The 19,879-nt window shown below is 50.0% G+C and overlaps 2 protein-coding genes across 3 annotated transcripts; both read right to left on the bottom strand.

Annotated features, from left to right (window-relative positions):
* Positions 1-848: 848 nt before the first annotated feature.
* NEIL1 (nei like DNA glycosylase 1) lies at positions 849-11,502 on the bottom strand. Of its 2 annotated transcripts, none has more exons than XM_036737021.1 (10): positions 11,443-11,502; positions 9,318-9,752; positions 6,340-6,459; positions 6,033-6,096; positions 5,240-5,339; positions 4,633-4,757; positions 2,958-2,985; positions 2,501-2,562; positions 1,904-2,123; positions 849-1,471 (listed from the first exon to the last, which is right to left on the bottom strand). In XM_036737021.1, the coding sequence occupies exons 2-10, from the start codon at positions 9,749-9,751 to the stop codon at positions 1,359-1,361; spliced, it is 1,266 nt and encodes a 421-aa protein (XP_036592916.1). In that variant the 5' UTR covers position 9,752; positions 11,443-11,502; the 3' UTR covers positions 849-1,358. The 2 variants fall into 2 exon arrangements, with proteins under 2 accessions (XP_036592916.1, XP_036592917.1); XM_036737022.1 differs by having other exon boundaries at positions 849-1,468.
* A 1,378-nt stretch (positions 11,503-12,880) lies between these two features.
* COMMD4 (COMM domain containing 4) lies at positions 12,881-19,217 on the bottom strand. Its single transcript, XM_036735522.1, has 8 exons — positions 19,093-19,217; positions 17,635-17,706; positions 16,554-16,619; positions 16,003-16,042; positions 15,072-15,191; positions 14,764-14,844; positions 13,748-13,924; positions 12,881-13,216 (listed from the first exon to the last, which is right to left on the bottom strand). Exons 1-8 carry the CDS (start codon positions 19,093-19,095, stop codon positions 13,176-13,178), a joined length of 600 nt encoding a protein of 199 aa, XP_036591417.1. The 5' UTR covers positions 19,096-19,217; the 3' UTR covers positions 12,881-13,175.
* Between the last annotated feature and the right edge of the window lie 662 nt (positions 19,218-19,879).

Here is a 19,879-nt window from a genome sequence, read left to right as displayed (position 1 = left end):
GCATGATTGTACATGTATAACCTTTATTAAATTGCCTGTCTTCTCGAGGGAGAAGAGGTGGGAGGGAGAGAATTTGGAACTCAAAATTGTTTTTAAAAAAAGTTAAAAATTATTTTTACGTGTAATTGGGAAAAAAACAAAATACTAAAGTTCAAGGGGGAAAAAAAGTCATTTAACTTCTTTAGGCCTCAGTTTCCTCACCTTTTAAATGAGGGGGCAGAACTCAGTGGCCTCTGGGACCCTTTTCAGCTCCAAATCTGCAATCCTGTGATTCTCACAATGACTGAAGTAGGCCCCACTGCCACCCCCATTTTACAGATGGACAAATGAAGGTAGGAAGTCCCTGCTCTCAAGGAGCTCATGTTCTCATGGAGGAGACAGTGCCCATGGAAGGTCTGAACTGCAGATCAGGTGGAGGGGTGCCCTGCTCCTTGGGGTGCAGTGGCAAAGAAGACGTAATGCTGCTTCTTTACTGTCATTTCCACGGATAAAATGGGATCAGTTTGTATCACTTTCTGATGGTGAACTATTTGTCGGTGCCAAAGACTCATGTGAAACTGAGGCTGGCTGAGGAAGGGTTAATGACTTGCCCAGGGTCACATGGCATATCTGATGCAGGATTTACACTCAGGTCTTTCTGACGTGAAGTCCAGCTCTGTCTCCTGTGTCACTTAGGATGAACCTAAGGGTTTTGTTTTTTTTTTTTTAGCTCTAAGATTCTACAGAGTTAAGAAGTCCTGAACAGAAGGTTCCCCTGTCCTTTTCTTTCTGGTCCCTTTCCACTAAACAGTGAGATTTTTTGCCATCTTGCCAAGGAGATGTGAGTCATAGGGTGGTAACAACAGAGCTTAGGGTTTCTAGTCAGATTTTATTGTCAATATAAAAAATATAGCATCTCCCAAACTGGTTTAAGAGTTCTAAAATGATCCTGGATTCCCAGCTCTGTTGGGATAGGAGCAGTTGGTGTGAGGGGCAGAGGGCAAGGGCCTGGGATACCTGATTGGGGTGGGAGAGAAAGGAGAGGGGTGAAAGGCATCTGGGCTTCCTTCCCACCTTGGGATGGGGTGGGGCAGAGAGGAATTGGGGTTCCAGAGTTCTAGGTGCCTCACCTGACACCAACCCGTTGCTGTCAGTTCTGGAAATCAATCATTTTCAGACACCAATTACTGAACCTTTGGGCAGGATTGTGCATCATATGAAAAGCATTGGATGCTCTAAGATCTGAAGCACACCGCTTGTGCCAGGGTCTCCCGGCTGCCCTGATCCTGCTGTGGCCACATTCCCATCTCAACACTGGGTGGGACTAAGAACAGGAGGACCCAGGGGGCCCTTTCCCACTCTGGGGCTGAAAGAAGACTTCAAAGAAGAGATAAGCCAAGGGCACCAGCCCCTTTGTGAGACGAAGGAGGCAGGGAGGAAGGGGGAGAGAGCCTGGCCTTGGAATTCGCCTTCCCTTTCCTGGCTCTGCCTGCTGGAAGAGAAGAAACAGGACTGTGAGATCAGAGGAACTGCTCCAGAAGGACGATGGAGACCCAAGGAGCCTCTCACTGTCATTCCTGCCTCTCCCCAGCTCCTTGATTACACTCTTGCTCAAGACCTCTTCTCCACCTGGGACCCTCTCTCCATCTTCTCTTTGCCTGTCCTCAATTCTTCCTTGATCTTCAAGGTCCAATCAAATCCCATTTCCTCTAGGAATCCTCTCCTGACTACTTCAGGCCACTTCATGCCCTTCTCTCAGAAAGGGACCCTGAGTCTGGACACATCTCACCCAGCTCTAGTCCCAGTAATTCCTCCCTGAGCCATCTAGATATCCTTGCACTCACAGCCCTGTCCCCCACTCCAAACAAATCTGTCCCCTCTAGTACCCCAAAAGGGAAGCTGGGATCCCACAGAGAGTTCCTACCTGTTCGTACTCGGGTCACCAGCTGCTGTTTTCCTTCCAGAACTCCCGGATCATTCTCTGGGGATGTTGGAGCAGAACTCTTCAATCGGGGTTGGGATCTGGGGCCTCTGGTTGATTCCACATTTCCCTTGGCTCCTGGGTCAAGAGACCTCTTCTGTGACTTCTTGCCTGGTTTCCTTGCTCTGGTGGGGCCCTTCTTCTTTGGTATAGACATAGGGTCCTGGACAGAAGAAAATCAGGCCTTTATCTGGGTCCTGTAAGGGCTCAAGGAGAGAAGAGCAGAACATGGCAAAATAGAAAGGGGGGAGGGCTGCCTAATGCCTCTGAATCGTAGATTTGGTGGTCTTAAAAAGGTCATTGAACTGAGGTGATTTGGGAGGCAACAGCACGGGTTGGGAGGCCCAGACATTGCTTGAACGAAGGAATGTAGTCAACTTCCCCTCAAGGGTGCCAGGCTTGTTCCTAGGAAATGTGTAGGTTCTCAGATGCTCAATACTCCACTTTTTGAAGGGATACTCCCCTTTTGCCACACCAGAGTCAAGGACAGAAGAGGGATCCCCCTTGTGGGAGGGTATTGTTAGGGGATGGAGGCCATACCTCTAAATCAGTAACACCAGGGATGGATTTTTTCTTCACATGCTTCTTACGGGATTTCCCTCCTGTAGGAAACCAAGGGTGACATGGAGCTCTTCAGGAATGGGGGTGAGGGGATATGGCCTCAAGGGCTGACTTCTTCCACAAAATTCTAATCCCTGCCTAACATGTCCCACCTAGGCAGCTGCTGTGAAATCCTGGGGCATCAGCAGAGGAATCAGAACTTGGGGTCTCTGAAGACCTCAGCTCCTAGTGCAAAGACCTCTCAGGGAGGTGGAGAACATTTAGTGGTGGGGGTGGAAGGTTGGAGAAAGGAAGAAGGGGTGAAATCAGGGTCCTGCCCATGTCCTACACACAGGAAGTCTGTGTGCCTGAATTTCCCGTCTCTGAAGACAGCAAATAACCCATCCTGCCGAGATAGCTGCCGTTTCTTAACAGCACATGGAGGCATGACCAGTACCTTTGGGGGCCAGAGGTCCAGGATCTCCCTGAAATGAAACAGGACGTAATTCAGATCAAAATCTTCCCACTCTCTGGCCAGTCCTCATCCACTCTGAAGCTTGGTCGCCTCCTTCCTTGCTGGAGGGATCTCTAGGAGAACTGGAAAGCTCCTGCCCCAGTCTGGACCCTCCCATTCCCTAAGTGGGGCCAGAGAGGAAGAGCAACTTTCCATGAAAACAATTCCATTGTCTCCCCAATATACGCAACTGCTTCCAAGTCTTCACTTACACTGTTGTCTTGGCCTGGAGTGCCTTCTCTCATCTCTGCTGCCTCTATCCAAATTCTACCTAGCCTTTAGGGTTTAATTCAAGCTCTCTCTGGGCAAGCCTTCCATTATGACCCTCAGGAACCTTGTCAGGTACCAGATTTAATTCACTCAGACAATTATTAAGTACTTATTATGTGTCATGCATTGTGTTAGGAGGCAAGGATACCAGGACAGGAAAAGAAAACATTCTCTGCCTTCAAAAAGCTTATTCTCCTGGGTGCAGGGAAGGCAAAGAATCTGTACACAGACAACTAAAAACAAAATATATACAATATAATTATGGAAGGAAACACTAATAAATATATACAAAATATAAATAATTTGGGTGGATGGAGGAGAATAGGAAAGGCCTCTTGTATAAGATGGCACTGGAGCTGGGCCTAAAGGGAACAGGAGTCCTGAGACAGAAAGGTGAAGAGGGAGGTCACTCCTGGAATGGGGGATGGCCCTGTCCAAAGGTACAGATGTTGGAGGTGGGATGGTATGTTCTGGGTCTCCTCAAAGCTCCCTACCAGGGGATGAGTCAGATGACAGGAGCATGGAAGACTGAGAGAAGTCAGGTCTCAGAGACCTGAATCAATCAACAGAAAGTGTTTATTAAGGACTATGTTAGGTACTAGGATACAAAGACAGAAACCAAACAGTCCCTGTCCACATAGAGCTTATAATCTATCTAATGTGTGTGGTGTGTGTGTACAAGATAAACACAAGGCAATCTGGGGGGAAGGCAATAGCTTCTGAGGGGATGAGGAAAAGTTTCATTGAGAGGTGGTATTTGCAATAAACCCTGAGGGAAACAAGGGATTCTAAAAGGTGGCGATCAGGAAGGAGTGTACTACCTGGAGGCAGAGAAGGAGCTGGACAGTAAGGATGATGGTTTGATTGACCTACAGAGTGAATTTGCCCTGGGATCCAGAGGTCCCTTCAGGCAAGGGACTGGGAAATGGTATGGAGTGGAATCTGGGTTCCTTTAAGGCTGTGGCAGAGATCTCCCAAATCACAGGCCAGCCCAACCACCAAGTGCCAGCTGCCCCATGAAAGACACTTCCCAGATGGTCTTTGTTGGCACAGCCTGCCTTCTTCATCGAGATTCTGCCTTCACTCATCTGTTCATCCGATCACTGCCTGGCTGGCATGGGCATAACTAGGAAAGGAAGAAGTGGTTCCCAATTTCTCCTCCCTGACTCTACCACTCATTCAGTGCATAACCTTGGGAAGTCTCTTTGGGCCTCACTTTCCCAACTTATCAAACAGAGAGGCCTATTGACCTCACCCAGCTGTTGGGAAGGTTCAGGTGAGATAACGATGAATAGAAAAGTACCCGGGAAAGCAGGAAGTACTGCAGAGATGTGTTATTTCTTATTACCTGGAACCAGATGGTCCTTCCACGACTGTCCCGGAGGCGTTTCATGCCAGACACAGAGTAGCAGCGCAGCCATGCCCGGAAAGCTGAAAAGTCATCCTCCCGGTCGGGCCCATAGCCCTTACCCCCTTGATGACAAGGAAGGGAAGAGGGAAGATTTGAGATCAGGCTTTCCTAATCAAGTCCACCCAGCCCCACACTCTGTCCTGGGGTGACAAGAGTGTGTTTTAATGCTAGCTCTTGGGCCACCCTGCAGTGAGAACACAGACACATGACTTCCTTTCCCTCAGCCTCAGTTTCCCCATCTGCGAAGAAGGGATGTCAGAAAGGACAGTGGATTTGAAGTTGAGACCTGAGTTCAAATCCTGCCTTGGTTTCTTATACTCTGAACCAACTCGGATCACTCACTTTCCTTCTCTAGGTCTCACTCAGTCAAAAGGGCTTAAGGCTCACATGACCTGTAAGGTTAGTTCTGATTCTGATGCTAGGACTCCTGCCTTATCTACCCCATAGGGCCACGGAGAAGATGGGCAATGGCTACAAAGAAAACCACCGCTGCCTTCCCCTTGTCCCAGACCCTGGCAGAGCGCCAGGGCACGCCGGGCCTCACCTAGCTGGATCACCTCCATGGGCACCAAGTGGCACAGTTCCAGCAAATCTGGGTTCTCTAGTTTTGCTTTGATCTTCTTGCTCAAGCTCAGTTCTGGGTTCTGGCCAGGGCAAAACAGACACCTGCTTGGTAACCCTGAGCTTCCCGCCTCTCCCCATCCCCCCAAGCAGTTTACCCAGGGTTCAGTCATGGTCAAGATTTATCGTGCATGGGGGATCATACGTCCAATTTGTGGAAACGGCCTCATCTTCCCCAGCCACAAGCGTCTCCTGCTGTCTGAAATGCCATCGTTTGCCCTTTATTTTTTTGGTCAGGCTCTGTCCCCCTACTCCCACCCCAAAACTTTGCTGACTATTCACAGAAAGCTGATTAGCTAGTTAGCACTTAGCACAGTGTAGGCTCACAGTAGGTGCTTAATAAATGCTTGTTGATTTGACGTAGGGGTGATATAGTACAAAAAATGAAGGATGGATTTGGGGTCAGGAGAGGCCTGGGTTCTAATCCCTGACTCGCCCATGGACAAGTCACTTAAATTCCATTTGCCTCAGTTTCCTTACCTTAAATTGTGGTATCACAATTAATCACTGGTCTTTACCGTGGTCCAGCCCTTTCATTTTACAAGAAGAGAAAACAGACTCCAAAAGAGGAAATGTCTTGCCTCAGGGCACACAGTGCATCAGTGGCAAACTTAGGATGAGCCATCAGGTCTCCTACCTCTCAGTCAAAGGCTCTCTGCTCTGTCACAGTCTCAATGCCCATGGCCTAGCCTTGGACCTACCCCCTTCAGTCTTACCAGCTTCCGATGCTTCAACGCCTCCAGGACAGTTCGGGCCTTCTCAAAGGGAGGGATCTTCAGTCTGGGGAAGGGGGAACCATATGAAGCCAAGCAGGGAGAGAGGTCAGTAGAGACAGACACTCTCCTGAAGACTCATAGCTTCAATGTAGCCAAGGACCTCCAGACACTTAGGGAGATGGGAACCCAATCTAGTCCAGGTTCTCCAAACATTTACTCTTCCCTCCTCTTTTGCCTACAAGGTAGGTGATCCCTGGAGCACATGCCTGGATGCCTACTCCTGTCCCATCCTCCCCCTACCACTGACCGGTGAAGAATCTCTGCCCGGAGGTAGTTGCCAATGCCGTTGAAGAATTTCTGGTCCAGGAGAGCTTCACAAACAGGCTTGTCAAAGGTCTTGTCAGCCAAGTTCTGGAGCACATTCTCCCTGGAGAATAGGGGAGATATAAGGGGACCAAGGTGATCCCCTCCATGCAAATGACCCCTTTCAACACTTGGTTTCACTTCTCCCAAGATTTGAACATGTGATCAGCCTTAGGGAAATACAGGCAAAGGGTGAGTCAGGTTAGAGGTGTATTCCTTGACCAAGAGGTTAGAGGTATTTTTGTCCTCAGCTTAAAAGAACCTCCACTCATGTCCTTTCTTCTAAGGCCTCACTGGGTTGTAGAAGTGGCCCTGGGTTCTAGAAGGTTATACCAGCACGTTGAGAACATCTGGCGGGTCTTGCCAACCTGGAAGAGCTTGAAGTGAAGCCCCCAAATTTTACTCAGACAGTATGTCTGCTGCTTCAGGACTAGCCCTGCTTGGGGCACGAAGGCACACCTCTAGAGAAGGCTGTTTCCCAGGCAATGGTGCTTTTGGCCACCACTCCTCATGAAACATGGGACTGTGACATGGGGGGCCTGAGACTGAGAGAAGGACTCACCCCAAGGAAAGTAAGGCCTTGGTAAAATACTGCAGTCCTTCAACACAAAGCCTGGTGTTTTGTACATAGTAAGAGCTTGATAAATGTTCAGTCATTCATCCATTCCTTTCCATTTCCATTCTTGAACACTAGCCAGGCACAGGGCACTGGTGCCAGGACAGAAATCACTGGAGCCTGCAGAGCACACACAAACTGGACTCTGCCCCTTATGCTATTACATGTTCACAATCATAGCCAAAGGACACAGAAAATGAGGGAGAATGGGGGTCAACAGTGAGGGGGAGGAATGTGTGGGAATGTCCTGTAGGTGCCAGAAGTCAGAGCCACTAAGAAGGAGACCAATTATGTGTAAATTTAAGCTCAGACCTGGCTCTAAAACTACCACAAGTGGCATCAGAGAATGAGAGAGCTGCGGGGAGGGGGTCTGAATTCACTGATAGAAGCTATATGGTATCTTTGGTGCAGTGGACAGAGTGCCAGGCCTGGAGTCAGGAAGACGCATCTTCCTGAGTTCAAATCTGGCCTCAGACACTGACAGGCTGTATGAGCTTGGGCAAGTCACTTAACCCTGTTTGCCTCAGTTTCTTCATCTGTAAAAAGAGCTGGAAAAGGAAAAGGCAAACTACTCCAGTACCTTTGCCAAGAAAACCCCAAATGGGGTCAGGAAGATTCAGACAAGACTGAACAACAATAAACAACAATGCGGCATCTTGTGATCTCACTTATTTTGAGTTTCAGTTCCTTCTTTGCTATTTTGGTTCTTTATATTCGTGTCTTAAGAACATTCTCCTTGGCAGAAAACAGAAGCAGGAGCAGCCAGCGCTGCCTTCTTTTCTTTGCCCATGTTCCTGGGAAGAGGGTTTGAAGACCACATAACCCTGTGTGATGCTGGCATCATGATATTCATGTAAGCAGCTGGGCAGAGAAACATTGTCATGGATGAGAATATCCAGAAGGAAGCAAATAAGACGGTGGGGGGCTTTGAGTTTCTGCCATAAGAAGATGGGTTGGAGGAAATGAGGGTGTTTAGCCTGGAAAGGAGGAGGCTTAGGAAGGAAGTGGCAGCTGTTTCCAGGTATCTGTCCCAGGGAAGAGGAATTGGGCCCGCTCTGCTCAGCCTCAGAGGAAAGAACCAGGGTCAATGATCACAACTTCAGCCTGGAGGCAACAAGCCTAACCATGAAAGGTTTTCCAAGTGAAGTGGGCTCACGAAGCAGTGGGTTCCCCCCTTATTGTAGGTCTCCTAGTACAAACTGGATAACCATATGCCAGGTATCAATCAATCAACAAGCATGTATAAAGCCCCTACTATGTGCCAAGCACTATGATACAGATGAAATTCTTGCTTGGGTATAGGTGAGATGCGATGGCCACTGTGGTCTTTTTCAACTCAAAAATTCTATGATTCTGTGTTTATGGGTGTCAGGGATCATTTCCTCAACTGGCCCTTTATGTGAGCCTGGATGGCTCCTACTGGGTCAAAGCCTCCAACATGGACCCAACATGGCAGACATGTCATATATCCTGGTGGTAGCATCCAGGACAGCAAAGACCCTGGGGAATGGGGTGGTGGGGTCAGCCTTTTTCAGTCAATCCAGGGGCTAAAAGGGCTTGGGGAACTCTCCTGAGTTGAACTAGGCAGCTTTCTAGCAGGGATGGATGCTGCTGAGGCCTGTACACAGACTGGGGTCCTTGGGCTCTGGCTGACAAATGTATCTTGGAGGGTCTCCACCGCCTGCTGCTTTAAAGCTTCTCTAAGGTGCTTTCCCTATTTAGCCTCATAAAGACCCCATATGGGGTAAAGACTGCAGGAGTCATCATTCCCATCTTATAGATGGAGAACCCAAGGCTCTGGGCTTGGGTTGGGTTCATTGTGCCATTCCCAGAGAGAGAAGAGTTTCCTTTCCATCCTCCTGTGGAATGTTTTCTTCTTCAACCATAGGAGAAATAACACTAGGCTAGGAGTCAGGAGGCTGGGATTCTAATCCCAGCTCTGTCACTTACTAGCTAAGGGACTTTGAGCAACCACTTACCACAATGAGTCTCGGTTTTTTCATCTGTAAAAAAGAATTAACAAATTCCCTGTCCTGAGGACCCAGTTATATGGTGGAGCAGATGGGGGAAATGTATGTGAATGTAAAGTGCTACATGAATCCTAGGGTCCACTTTCCTTTTCTCTCTCTTCTGGGCCAAGATGGGAAAAGGCAGAAGAAGGGGGAGATCTAGGAACTTGGAAGGGTAAATCTAACAAGAACAGCCACAAGCCTCCTTCCCTTGCTGGAGAGAGACAGGACAGAGGAAAGGCCTGGGATTGGGGCTTTCCCTGGGGCTCAACTCCCCACCTTGGCCAGAGACCCTACCTGAACTTCTCATACTCCAGCAGAACGCAGGGGCCTCGCCCAGGCTGCCAAGTGCCCTGGACCTCCCAGTGGCCAAAGCGCCGGATATCTACAAAGCAGAGAGCTCGGCTGGGCGCAGGAGAGATTGTGTAGAAGCGCAGGTGGGCATGCTTGGGCAGGGAGTCCGCTGGGACCAGCTGGAAGTAGCCGGACATGCCAAAGCGGAACACGAGGTCCAGGGGTGCCTGTGGAGGGTGGGCCTCCGGCAGGGGGCTCAGTGTCAGCCGTACTTCCTTGCCTCGAGAGGTGGCCGTGATCGTGTAGGCGCTGCTCTCAAAGGGCACCTCAGGGTTTCTGCTCACCTCGGACTTCTCCACCGGCCCGGCAAACACCAGGTCCTTGCACATGGTGTTCACATAGCAGCTGGCCAGGTGGAGCTCTGGGCCCTCAGGCATCCTGGAAGCAGAGAAGAGAGCTTTGCCGTGTTGTCCTTTCCCATTTCCCAACTTCCCCTTACTCTGGTGAGGATGTGGATGATAATGTTCTAGGTGATGATTCCCTCAACACATTTAGAACAATGCAGAGGTTCAATACAGACGTAGTTAGTATGCCTGAGTTTGGCAAAAATACTGTAGCATAGACAATGCTAAGGGTGGTAATATCGGAAAACACAAAAATGAACATATGATGGAAAATTCTGATCATTTTCTGCTCATTTCACAAAATGTTGGAAATCCACCAGAATTATTCCCTGGTATTGAAGAAAACCGATTAAAAGTTTTTCCCCCAATTTTCAGAATCAAAAGCATTTTAGTAGGTTTGCAAGGCTACCATGGGTCTTCTAGATCTCCAGCACCTCCATCACTCTCTCTATGTGGATTTAATCCATTATAAACAGCAAGACCTCCCCCTGGAGGTAAATTAGGGATATTTTCTGCAGACAATATGCACATGACATGGGCATGACCGGGCATGGTCTGGGAGCCAGGAGACCTGGGTTATACCTGGCTCTGCCACTGACTCACCTTATGCCCTTGGACAGGGCCTCAGTTTCCCTATCGGTAAAATGGTGAGGACCTGACTATAAGATTTCTAAGGGTCCTTCCAACTCTGACAGTCATTCACCTATACTGTGTATTTCGTTTTCTAAAGCACTCTCATATTCATGAGAATTCTAGTCCAAGCAGGAAGAGGCTTCTGTTATTATTATTACAAAGGAGGCAGGTTTGGTAAATATTTCTAAATTCAAATAGATACTCAAAACAAGTTCCGGACTTTGTGGTCAGATGGGGGTGGGGGAGACTAAACATCAAGGAGTCGAGAAGTGGGTATTTTAAGTTTTCTGTAAAAGGAGGAAGCTGGACCAGATGGTCAGCTAGTCAACAGGCATTTATTAAGCACTTACTGTATGTAAAGCACTGTACTAAGAAAGGCAGAAAACCCAGTCCTGTCCCTTCCCCCTCGAGTCAGCAACCTTCGCTGAGCACCTACCACAAGCAGACACCGTTTTAGAGGGGGACAGGGTCCTTTAGTCAATGGACAAGGTCCACTCAAATGACAAACAAGGGGAGACGTTAAGCGGGCTGGCTTCGGCATTAGGCTCTGTCGCTTCCTAAGTGCGAGCTCCGGGACAGTTCCCAGGGCTCGGATTCCTCCCTAGTACAATAAAGGGGCTGGTCTAGACGAGCTCCGAGGTTCCTTTCCAATTCCAACTCTACCATCCCTGCCCTCAACGGTGCTTAAATTCGGGGTGCGGGTGATCTGGGCGAAGGAGAGATCCGGGCGCCCCAAACCTTTCAGGTTCTAGGAGCTCATTAAGAAAAAGTCATTAGCCTGGGGGTACGAATGCCTGTCCCCACGCCACCCTGTCAGTAGCCGGAGGATGTGCCCTCTCCCAGTCTCTCCCAGATTCAACCTCCAATGCGAATGTACCCGCCAGCCTCCCAGCCCTGAAGCCAGCCGGAGCCCTGGGAAGAAGCAGTGTCAGCCAGGGGCAGGGAGCCGGGGACCCTTCCCCACCCTGGACCTCCGGTTTCCCTGGGAGGCAAGCACCGCTCCCCCCACTCCATGCTGAGCCTGGGGCCGGGCGCCCTCCGCCGCAACGTCCAGGAGGAGCGGCGCCTCCTCCGCGCATCAAACTAGGTACCTGCTCGCAGATGCGCTCCACGCAGACTCCAGCCACCACAGGGTTACAGCAGAGGCTGGGGCTTGGCCCAAAGGCATCCTGGGAGATGTAATCGCTGTGCCCCACAGCCTCATGGGAATTGTAGTTTTGGTGGAGTCATAGCTTCGGAGCTGGGGCTTGGAAGGAGCGGAAGGGAGGGGGACAAGGAAAACAACGTGGAGGGTGGTAGGAGATGGGAAGATGGAGGAGAGACGGAGAGACTAAGAGAGAGAAAACGAATGGCTGAGTCCGGATGGGGTGGCTAGAATGGTGGTACCCGTGGCAGAGTGATGATGGAACTTGGTGCTGGCCGTTGGGGGAAAGGAAGCTTCGAGGATTTGGGGAGACAGAAAAGGGAGTGAAGTCCTGGGGGTGTGGTAGGGGGGACGGTCCGCTGGGTTTTGAGTTACAGAATGAGGGCTGGGACCCAGGTCTGGAGATCCAGTATCTCTCTGTCAGCACACCACGTCTTCCAACAGAAGATCCGCACTCTGGCTCTTTCCTGCCCTGGACAGCTCAGACACCAGGCTCAGCTGCCTTCCCCAAAAGGCTGCTTCTTGGTCATTTCCAAATGTGCGCCTGATGACACAAGGATGCAAAAATACCTGCACCCAGGCCCAAATTTCATGGGATTTTGGTATTGTGGGGTTTGGCTAATAGAACACATTTCTATTAGGAGGTGTTTCATTCTTTGTCCTGGCACAGTGTGGGCACTGAATAAATGTTTGTTAACTGGCTGCCTGGTTCTCAGGGCTGATGTAAGGAAAGCATTTCATAAGTTTAAAAAGCTTTAGAGAAAATTGTTATTCAGGGAGAAAGTGAGTCTTAGGCAAGTGATCTCCCTTCTCTGGGCCTCAGTTTCCTCACTTGTCAAACAGAACATAATTGTAGCCCTGCCTTCTTTTCTTCTCAGTGTTGTCTTGAGGCTAATATGAGAAAGGGACGGGAGATGGCCCAGGAAAGGCTAGATGACCAACTTCTGAGTATGAAAGCTGGTTTTAGAAAAGAGGAGGCCCTCATTGCCCTTCTGTCCAGTCCTGTACCTCACCCTCCAGCTTCCTAACCCGGGCTTTTTGCCCTGGCTAGGCTGCTTGCCTCTCTGCCTCCAACACGTCAAGTCTACAACCAGTTCCAAAGCCATCTTCCTGATCTGGGATGAGGCCCTGGCCCTTTAGTTCACCCATCCACATTCTGCCCATCTTTCAAGGCCCAAGCTCAAGCTCCACCTCTTCCAGGGAGCCTTCCCTGACCATTCCAACCAAAGGCGAGGTCTCTCTCCCTCCTGACTTCCTAAAGGCACCAGATCTCAGTACCAGACTCAAGCCTCGATTCTCTTCTCTTCTGCAGGGGTAACCTCTTCTTGGATGGAGTCTTCTCTTGTCTCCTTCAGAGGGATGGCAGCATCTCACAAAGACATACACAGGCTTGACAGCAACATTTATTTCTTCCATCCTTCAGTAAAATGGTACAAAACTGGGGCAAGGCAGTGGCAGGGGTGGACATCAGGAAGGCACCTTACGGGGTCCCCAAACCAACCAGGTCCTTTTGCTGAGCTCCCTGGGGCTGAGCTGTCCTGAAGATGGGGGCAGGCCTGGTGGAGAGGTTGAATGGGTGCTATAGACAGAGGGAAGGGGCATCAGCCCACACACTGAGGTTTGGGTCTCAGCTGAGCCAGCCCCACTCCTTGGCTTCCTTTTCTTGCTCTCCAATAGCTCTCAGCCCAGGGAACCCATCAAGGCTTGTGCTTGTTTGAGTTCTGAAAGACACAGAGATAGGAGCTAGGAAAAAGGGAAGGAGCTTGGAAGAGGGGCAGGGATGCTGGGCCCTGGAGGACAGAGCAATGGGAAGTTTTCAAGGAGGCAAATTGTATGGTTGATATAAACTGTACCAATTAGAACTACTCCAAAGGAGAATGGGCTAGCTCAGGAGGCAATAAGTCATCCTTTCCTGAAGGTCTAAAAGCCAAGGCTGCAGGGCTGCTTCATGGGTGTAACGCAGAAGGAATTAGCATAGTACAGTGGAAAAAGCAGTGGCTCTAAAGCCAGAGGACCTGTGTTCAAATCTCATCTCTGATGCTTACTACCTCTGTGACCTGGAACAAATCATTCAACCTCCCAAGGCTTCTGTTTTCTCACCTATAAAATGAGGAGGCTGGACTAGATGGCCTGTGAGGGCTCTTCCAGCTCTAAAACAGTGATCCTATGAATTCTCGTTCAGGTATGAATTGGACTAGGCAACCTTTGGAATTCCATGATTTCCTGAGCGTCTCCAATCTCCTTCCCCTTACCTGCCAACAGAACTTGGAACTTCTTCACTGACATCGTCATGGCGATGGGCTCTGCTGGACCACCTGGGTTACGCCGAACATCCAGCCTCAGGTGCACCTCTGGCTCATGAACTTGGCAGAGCTGGCTGGAGCTAACCGTGTAGTCCACACGCCAGCCAACACTATCCAATCTGCTCACTGCAGGGAAGGAGGCAGAGCTTTAAAGACCTCATTTGTCACCAAGAGCCACCAGGGGTCCCAGCTCTGCCAATAATTCACTATTATCCCCTATTAAATGGGGATAAAAATTCACTAAACAAGCAATTATTAAGCACCTACTATATGCAAAGTACTGGGCTAGGTCCTGGGAATACAAAGACAAAAATGAAACAATCTCTGTCCTCAGAGAGTGTACATTCCATTGGTTCCTGTCTGCTAACCTTGCAGGGCAGCTTTGAGGATTAAATGGAGTTCTGGGTCTGAAAGAGCTTTGAAATGTACAGTGTTGAGCACATGTCAGGGTGATCATCCCCATCCTTTGTGACTTGTTCAAGGCCTGCCTCCTCCAAGAGGGCTCCTTTGACTACTTCAGTCCACGTGTCTTCTTCTACTGCCCTTAGAGTCCATGCTACTTATCTGACCCCTAGCCCATATTGTCTGGTATTTCTGTGTTTTCGTATGTGATTCATGGCTTCCTAACTAGACTTGGGGTGGGATGGACAAAGCTCTCTCAGATCAGGACCTGAGGTCTTCCCAACATCACAGCTGTGCATGGGGCCGAGTATTCTGGATATCCAAACTGGCTCAATTACTACTTGGGTGGATAAGGGTTGGTCCATAGCCTCTCCCACGTTCTGCTCCCTCTGCCACGGCCTGGACTAAATTCAGTCACAGAATCACAGAACCAGAGCTTGAAGGAGCCTCAGAAGTCACTAAATCCAGCATTCAGGACCCTAAGCTCCTGGCTCCTCATGAAAACCTCGAGCAGGTCCAGGGTTGAGCCCAAGGCCATTGGCCTGGTCCCCAAGTCAACTTACACCTTAGGCTGCTGCCCCTCAAGCTCTCCTGGAGGGGCCCCTGCTTCTCCTCGTAGGAACGGCACAATCCTGAGGCATGTTCTAGGGGGGAGGAAAGAGAAGGGGCGGAGGGGTTAGTAGCTGAGAAAGGCAGGGCTAAGAGAGTTTGAAGTGAGACACTGAGAGGCAAAGCTGCCCACTACCCCTCATCTGCCACCCCAACCCCATCTTACAGCTGGTGAAGGCTCAGAGGGGGAGGCTCACGCAGCCAGGGGTGAAGGCCCACAGCCCGAGACGGGGCCATCCCTGATGTCCACCCTCACCCATACCTTTGGGTAGCCCCAGCTGCTGCAGCTCACTGGAGAGGGACTCACTGTCCACGTTGTGTTTGGCCGCGCTGGAGAGGATGAAGCTGAGCACTGCCACTGTGGCCTTGACATCGCCAGATTCTGGGAGGAGCGGAGGGACATGGAGAAGATGTCCAGAACTTCCCCTACCCTACCTTGGCCTGGGCCGGACCCTGGGACAGGAGCCTGGACATCCGCATCAAGGAGCTCTCCTCGATGCACTGGGATGGGGGCTTACTGCCTGGGGTGGGGAGGGAACAAGGTCACAGGGAGCAGAGGGCCAAGCTGGGAAAGCCAGATCAGTTCTCTTCCACATTGTGAATGCTTGAGGATTTTTTCATACATCTGAGTCCTGCCTCTCCAGGCAGACTAGAAGCTCTCGGAGTGGGGCAGGGATAGTTTTCCCCTACTCCCACCTCCACCCCTTCTTCTCCCCTTAACCCAGGCAATCAACCAATTAGTTTTTAATACTATTTAATATTAATACTACTTAATTAATTTAATATTAATAATATTTAATGCTATTTAATATTTATTTCAGATAAAAGAAAATTTTTAACTATCTATATGTACATAATTGTTTCCATTAGAATGGAAGCTCCATGAGGGTGGAACTGTTCTTTGTCTTTGTGTTTCCAGAGCTTAAGCACAGAATTTGGTATACAGTAAAAGCTTAATTAATGCCTGTCAACTGAGAATTTTAGTATCAATTTCACTCAGCCAACAAAGGCAGTGTGGCTAGTATGATATTTGTAAAATAAACACACACTGCCTATTGTACATGCGTGTGCTAAGAGGCTTGGTGTGTGGCTCAGACGATGAGGGCTGAGGTGGTCAGGGAAGGCTTCTGGGAGGTGACTACCGTGTGGAAGCATGCAAAAGATATGAACCTGGGGGTGGCATCCAGACTCACCAAACTTGGCATCGGCTGTAAGTTTCAGGATTTTCTCAAACTGCGAGAGAAGATACCCTGGTCACTGCTCTGGGTCCCACCCTGGCCCCCATCCTACTCAGGGGTGTGCTGGTTAATGTGAACAACTAGTTTTCCCAAAAAAAGTATACACAACCCACTATTAAATTTAATCTGAATTATTAACATCTTGTCCACCACTCTCTTAAGCCTAGACAATCAACAAAACAATAAACCGAGCCCTGGTGGGCAGCGTTTGCCGATTTTTCTGAGAGTTTCACAATGAAAATTTAACATTCAGTTTCCCCAGTAAGAGCTGGATTCAGCCCTTTCCTGATCCCACTTCTACCAATCCAGCTTCTGGACTCTTTCCTGAGAACTCCATTCTATCCCCTGGCTTCCTGGTTCCACGGGGAGGGCCCAAGTCTGGGCCAGAGGGTCCAAAGCTGGTGGAACCAAGTGGCAAAGAATGATGCCACTGACCCAGAAAGACTTCAGAAATCCCCCCAGTCCAGGAGAGGGGACCCCAGGGCCCAAGATGGCGGCTGACTTACGTCAATCCCCTGTCCCAGGAGGTCTTTCAGAACCTGGCTGCAGATGAGCTTCAGCTTGACAGAAGACTGTAAGGAAAGCACAGCCATGTACGTCACCTCATCATCCACCATTCGCCCGATAAATGAGCTTTCTCCTGCCCTTTCTGGTTTATAAAACACTCTGCATGCCCTCTCTCCTTGGATCCTGACAGCTGCTTGGAAGGTAGAGGCTAGGACTGTCTCCATTTTACAGATAAAGAATCTGATATTCAGGGGTTGTTAATGGACTTGCTTGTGTTTGTATAATCAATTAATTAGTATTTATTAAGCATCTACCACAACTGCCAGGCACTGTTCTGGAGACTGGAAATACAGATGCAAAGAATGAAATGGTCCCTGCTCTCTGGGTGTTTCTATTCTAATGGGGAGAGGACAAGGACACAACTAAGTACATACAGAATAAAAATCAAGAGAATGAGTAAGTGCCAGGTTGTTCAATACAAGGTGGTTTGGGAGGGCAGGCACTAATAATTGGGGGGATCAGGAAAGACGATTCCTGAGCTGCAAGGAGAAGGAAGAGGGGTTTTATGTTGAAGTAGGAGGGAGGGTGTTTCAGGCATGTGGGGTCAGGCACTGCAAAGACAAGGAGGTGGGAGATGGAGAGAAAGTATGAAAGAGAGAGACAGTGTGTGTGCGTGTGTGTGTGTGTGTGTGTGTGTGTGTGTGTGCATGTGTGTCCGTGTCCCCAGCAGAGAGGACACAGAGTTGGAATCACAGAGCACAGGAGGGAGAATAACGTCCAATGAGGCTGTGGCTAAGTGTCAGAGGCAGGACTCTAACTCAGGTCCTTCCTGTCTTCATGTCTATCACACTCTGTCTCACCACAGTCTCTTGCCAACTCCTGCCCACCCACCTCCAATCACAGCCAGGGAGACTGAGGCTAAGGAGATACAGCAATTTGGGTTTCAGGGAGGGGCCAGCCTGGGGACTCCGGAGTCCTGCCACCCCACGCTGGGAGAGACCATGCGACACCCACATCCTTCCCTCCCGCATCCTCAAGCATCCCTCTTCCTTCCCAAATACAGGAGCTGAAATACTCAACAATCTTGGCCAATGTGCTGATCTCCGCTAGGACCCAATCTGGACAGTCCAGGTCGCCACAGAACCGGAACCTCTGGAAAGGGGAGAACCATATGTCTCTGAGGGGGGAGAAGGGAAGGCTGAAGGCAGTGATTTACAACCTACAAAAGGATAAACCAGAGAGGAGAGGGACAGATCTCCCTCCTGACTTTAGGGAGCAGGAAAGCCGGGCATTGGACGAACGTAGTTAAGTGGAGATGGTGAACAAGGCGGGAGGTGGAAATTCCTCTTGGTCTTGGGTGCCTTAAATAATGGGGGGTCAGTTGCCCTGGCCTGAGAGGGGATGAATCATAGGATCACAGATTAAGAGCTGGAAAGAACCTCAGTGCTAATTATAACCATAATAATGATAATGATGATGTAGATAACATCTGGATAGTGCTTTCAGATTTGCAAAGCACCTAGCATACGTTATTTCATCTGCTCACCTAGTCCAGTCTTCCAACGATGAGAAAAATGAAGCCTAGAGAGCGGAAGGGCCATAACTATGCAGGTGTCTAAGGAGGCCACCTTCAGGGTGGGATCAGACTCCCTTCTCCTTCCCTAGGCCTGACGACACTGGGGCCTCATCTCACCTCCCTCCCTCAGCCCAGGCATGGTGGGGGCTATCCTTGAAGCCTCCCAAGATCCTCAGAGCTGAGGACCCATGAGGTTGGCCCACCCTCTTCCCTCTCTTGAAGAACTCTCCCTGAGTTCAAATCTGACCTCAGAGGCTTACTAGCTGTGTGACCCTGGGCGAGTCACTTAACCCCGTTTGCCTCAGTTTCCTCATCTGTAAAATGAGCCGGAGAAGGAAATGACAAACCACTCCAGCATTTTTGCCAAGAAAACTCCAAATGGGGTTGGATGTGACTAGAAAATGACTGAATAATAAAGTTCCCTAACTGTAATAATACTAATAAAGCATGCACTTGGCCTACAACATCCCCTCTACACAGCGCCCCCAATAAGTGGGGCAGGTAACTAGCAGAAGCGATTCCCCAGCAAGTCCACTATGGAAATTCAAAGCCCAGAGTCCACCACCCAGAAGTGTGGAGGCCTGTAAGACTGACGCAGAGTGTTTAAGTGACTTTCCCCAAGTTATACAGAAAAGGAAAGGCAGAGCTAGCTTTGAATCCAGGTCCTCTGGGCTATTTCCCACACATCACACAGATGTGAATAAAGTTTCTCCAAGACCTTCTACTAAGGGTCAGAAAGAGAAGAGTCTGAATGAGACAAACAACCCTCCTGCCCTCCCCTCCCCCACGGTGGGCACTTCTCCTTCACCCTTGCCCCATGCCACCCCCAAATAAGCCAGGGCTGCCCGACCAGCGCCTGGGGAGTGAATGAATGGAAGAGACTGAAGTGCCTGGCACCCTCGGCCCAGCTAAGAAAGCCAAGAGTGTGCGCTGGGCCCATCCTGCCCTCCCCACGCCCTCACCATGTTGCAGGCGGGACCCTGGACCGATGCCTCAGAGAAACCCACAGTCCAGCCTCCTTCTCCTCCTCTTCCTCCTCTCTTCCTCCAACAGATGGGTCAGCTGATACTGGAGCGCCTCACGTGACGGGACTATGAGCAAGACCAACCTCCCAGCTGGTCAGCTGACCCTGGACCGCCCCGGAGGCCGGGCCAGAAGAGCATGGCTGGACTGCGGAGGGAGGCAGGCAGCCGGGAGCCAGGTGGGAGGAGGAGCCTGCTCCGTTCCGCTCCCCTCCCCTCCCCTCCCCCAGGCTGCTTCCTCCTGAAACTGACATGGTTCATTTCAGTGTCTCCAACATTTCATTCCCAGCCTCTGCTACTGTCTGTCCGCTCCTGGAGGGCAGAGGTTTCATTTTTCTTTTGTCTTTGTATCCTCGGCAACTGCCACAGTGCCTGGCGCACAGTAGGCGCTTAATAAACACTCGTTGATTTGAAATCTCCAAACCTTTGCTGTGCTCATCAGTGGAGAATGGAGTGACAGGGGAAGAGCAGAGAGCCCCCCGGTTTGGCCGGACCATCGAGGGCAAGGAGAGGACTAAGGTTAGAAAGTGAGCTTGGGACTGGGTTGTGGAAAGCTCTGAACGCTAAACACAGGAGATTATGTTTGATCCTAGAGGCAACAGGCAGTCACTGGAGTAAATTCTTGAGTAGGGCAGTGATATGGTCAGTTATTAGATCCAGTGTCTGTCCTCCTAGACTGCTCCTGCTTGTGGACGATGGTAGTTTAGAGCTGGAAGGAACCCTAGGG

Source organism: Trichosurus vulpecula, chromosome 8, assembly GCF_011100635.1.
Source record: "Trichosurus vulpecula isolate mTriVul1 chromosome 8, mTriVul1.pri, whole genome shotgun sequence".
Taxonomy (NCBI): Eukaryota; Metazoa; Chordata; class Mammalia; order Diprotodontia; family Phalangeridae; genus Trichosurus; species Trichosurus vulpecula.
Note: the sequence above shows the minus strand (reverse complement) of the source record. Positions and strands in the feature narration are given on the sequence as shown.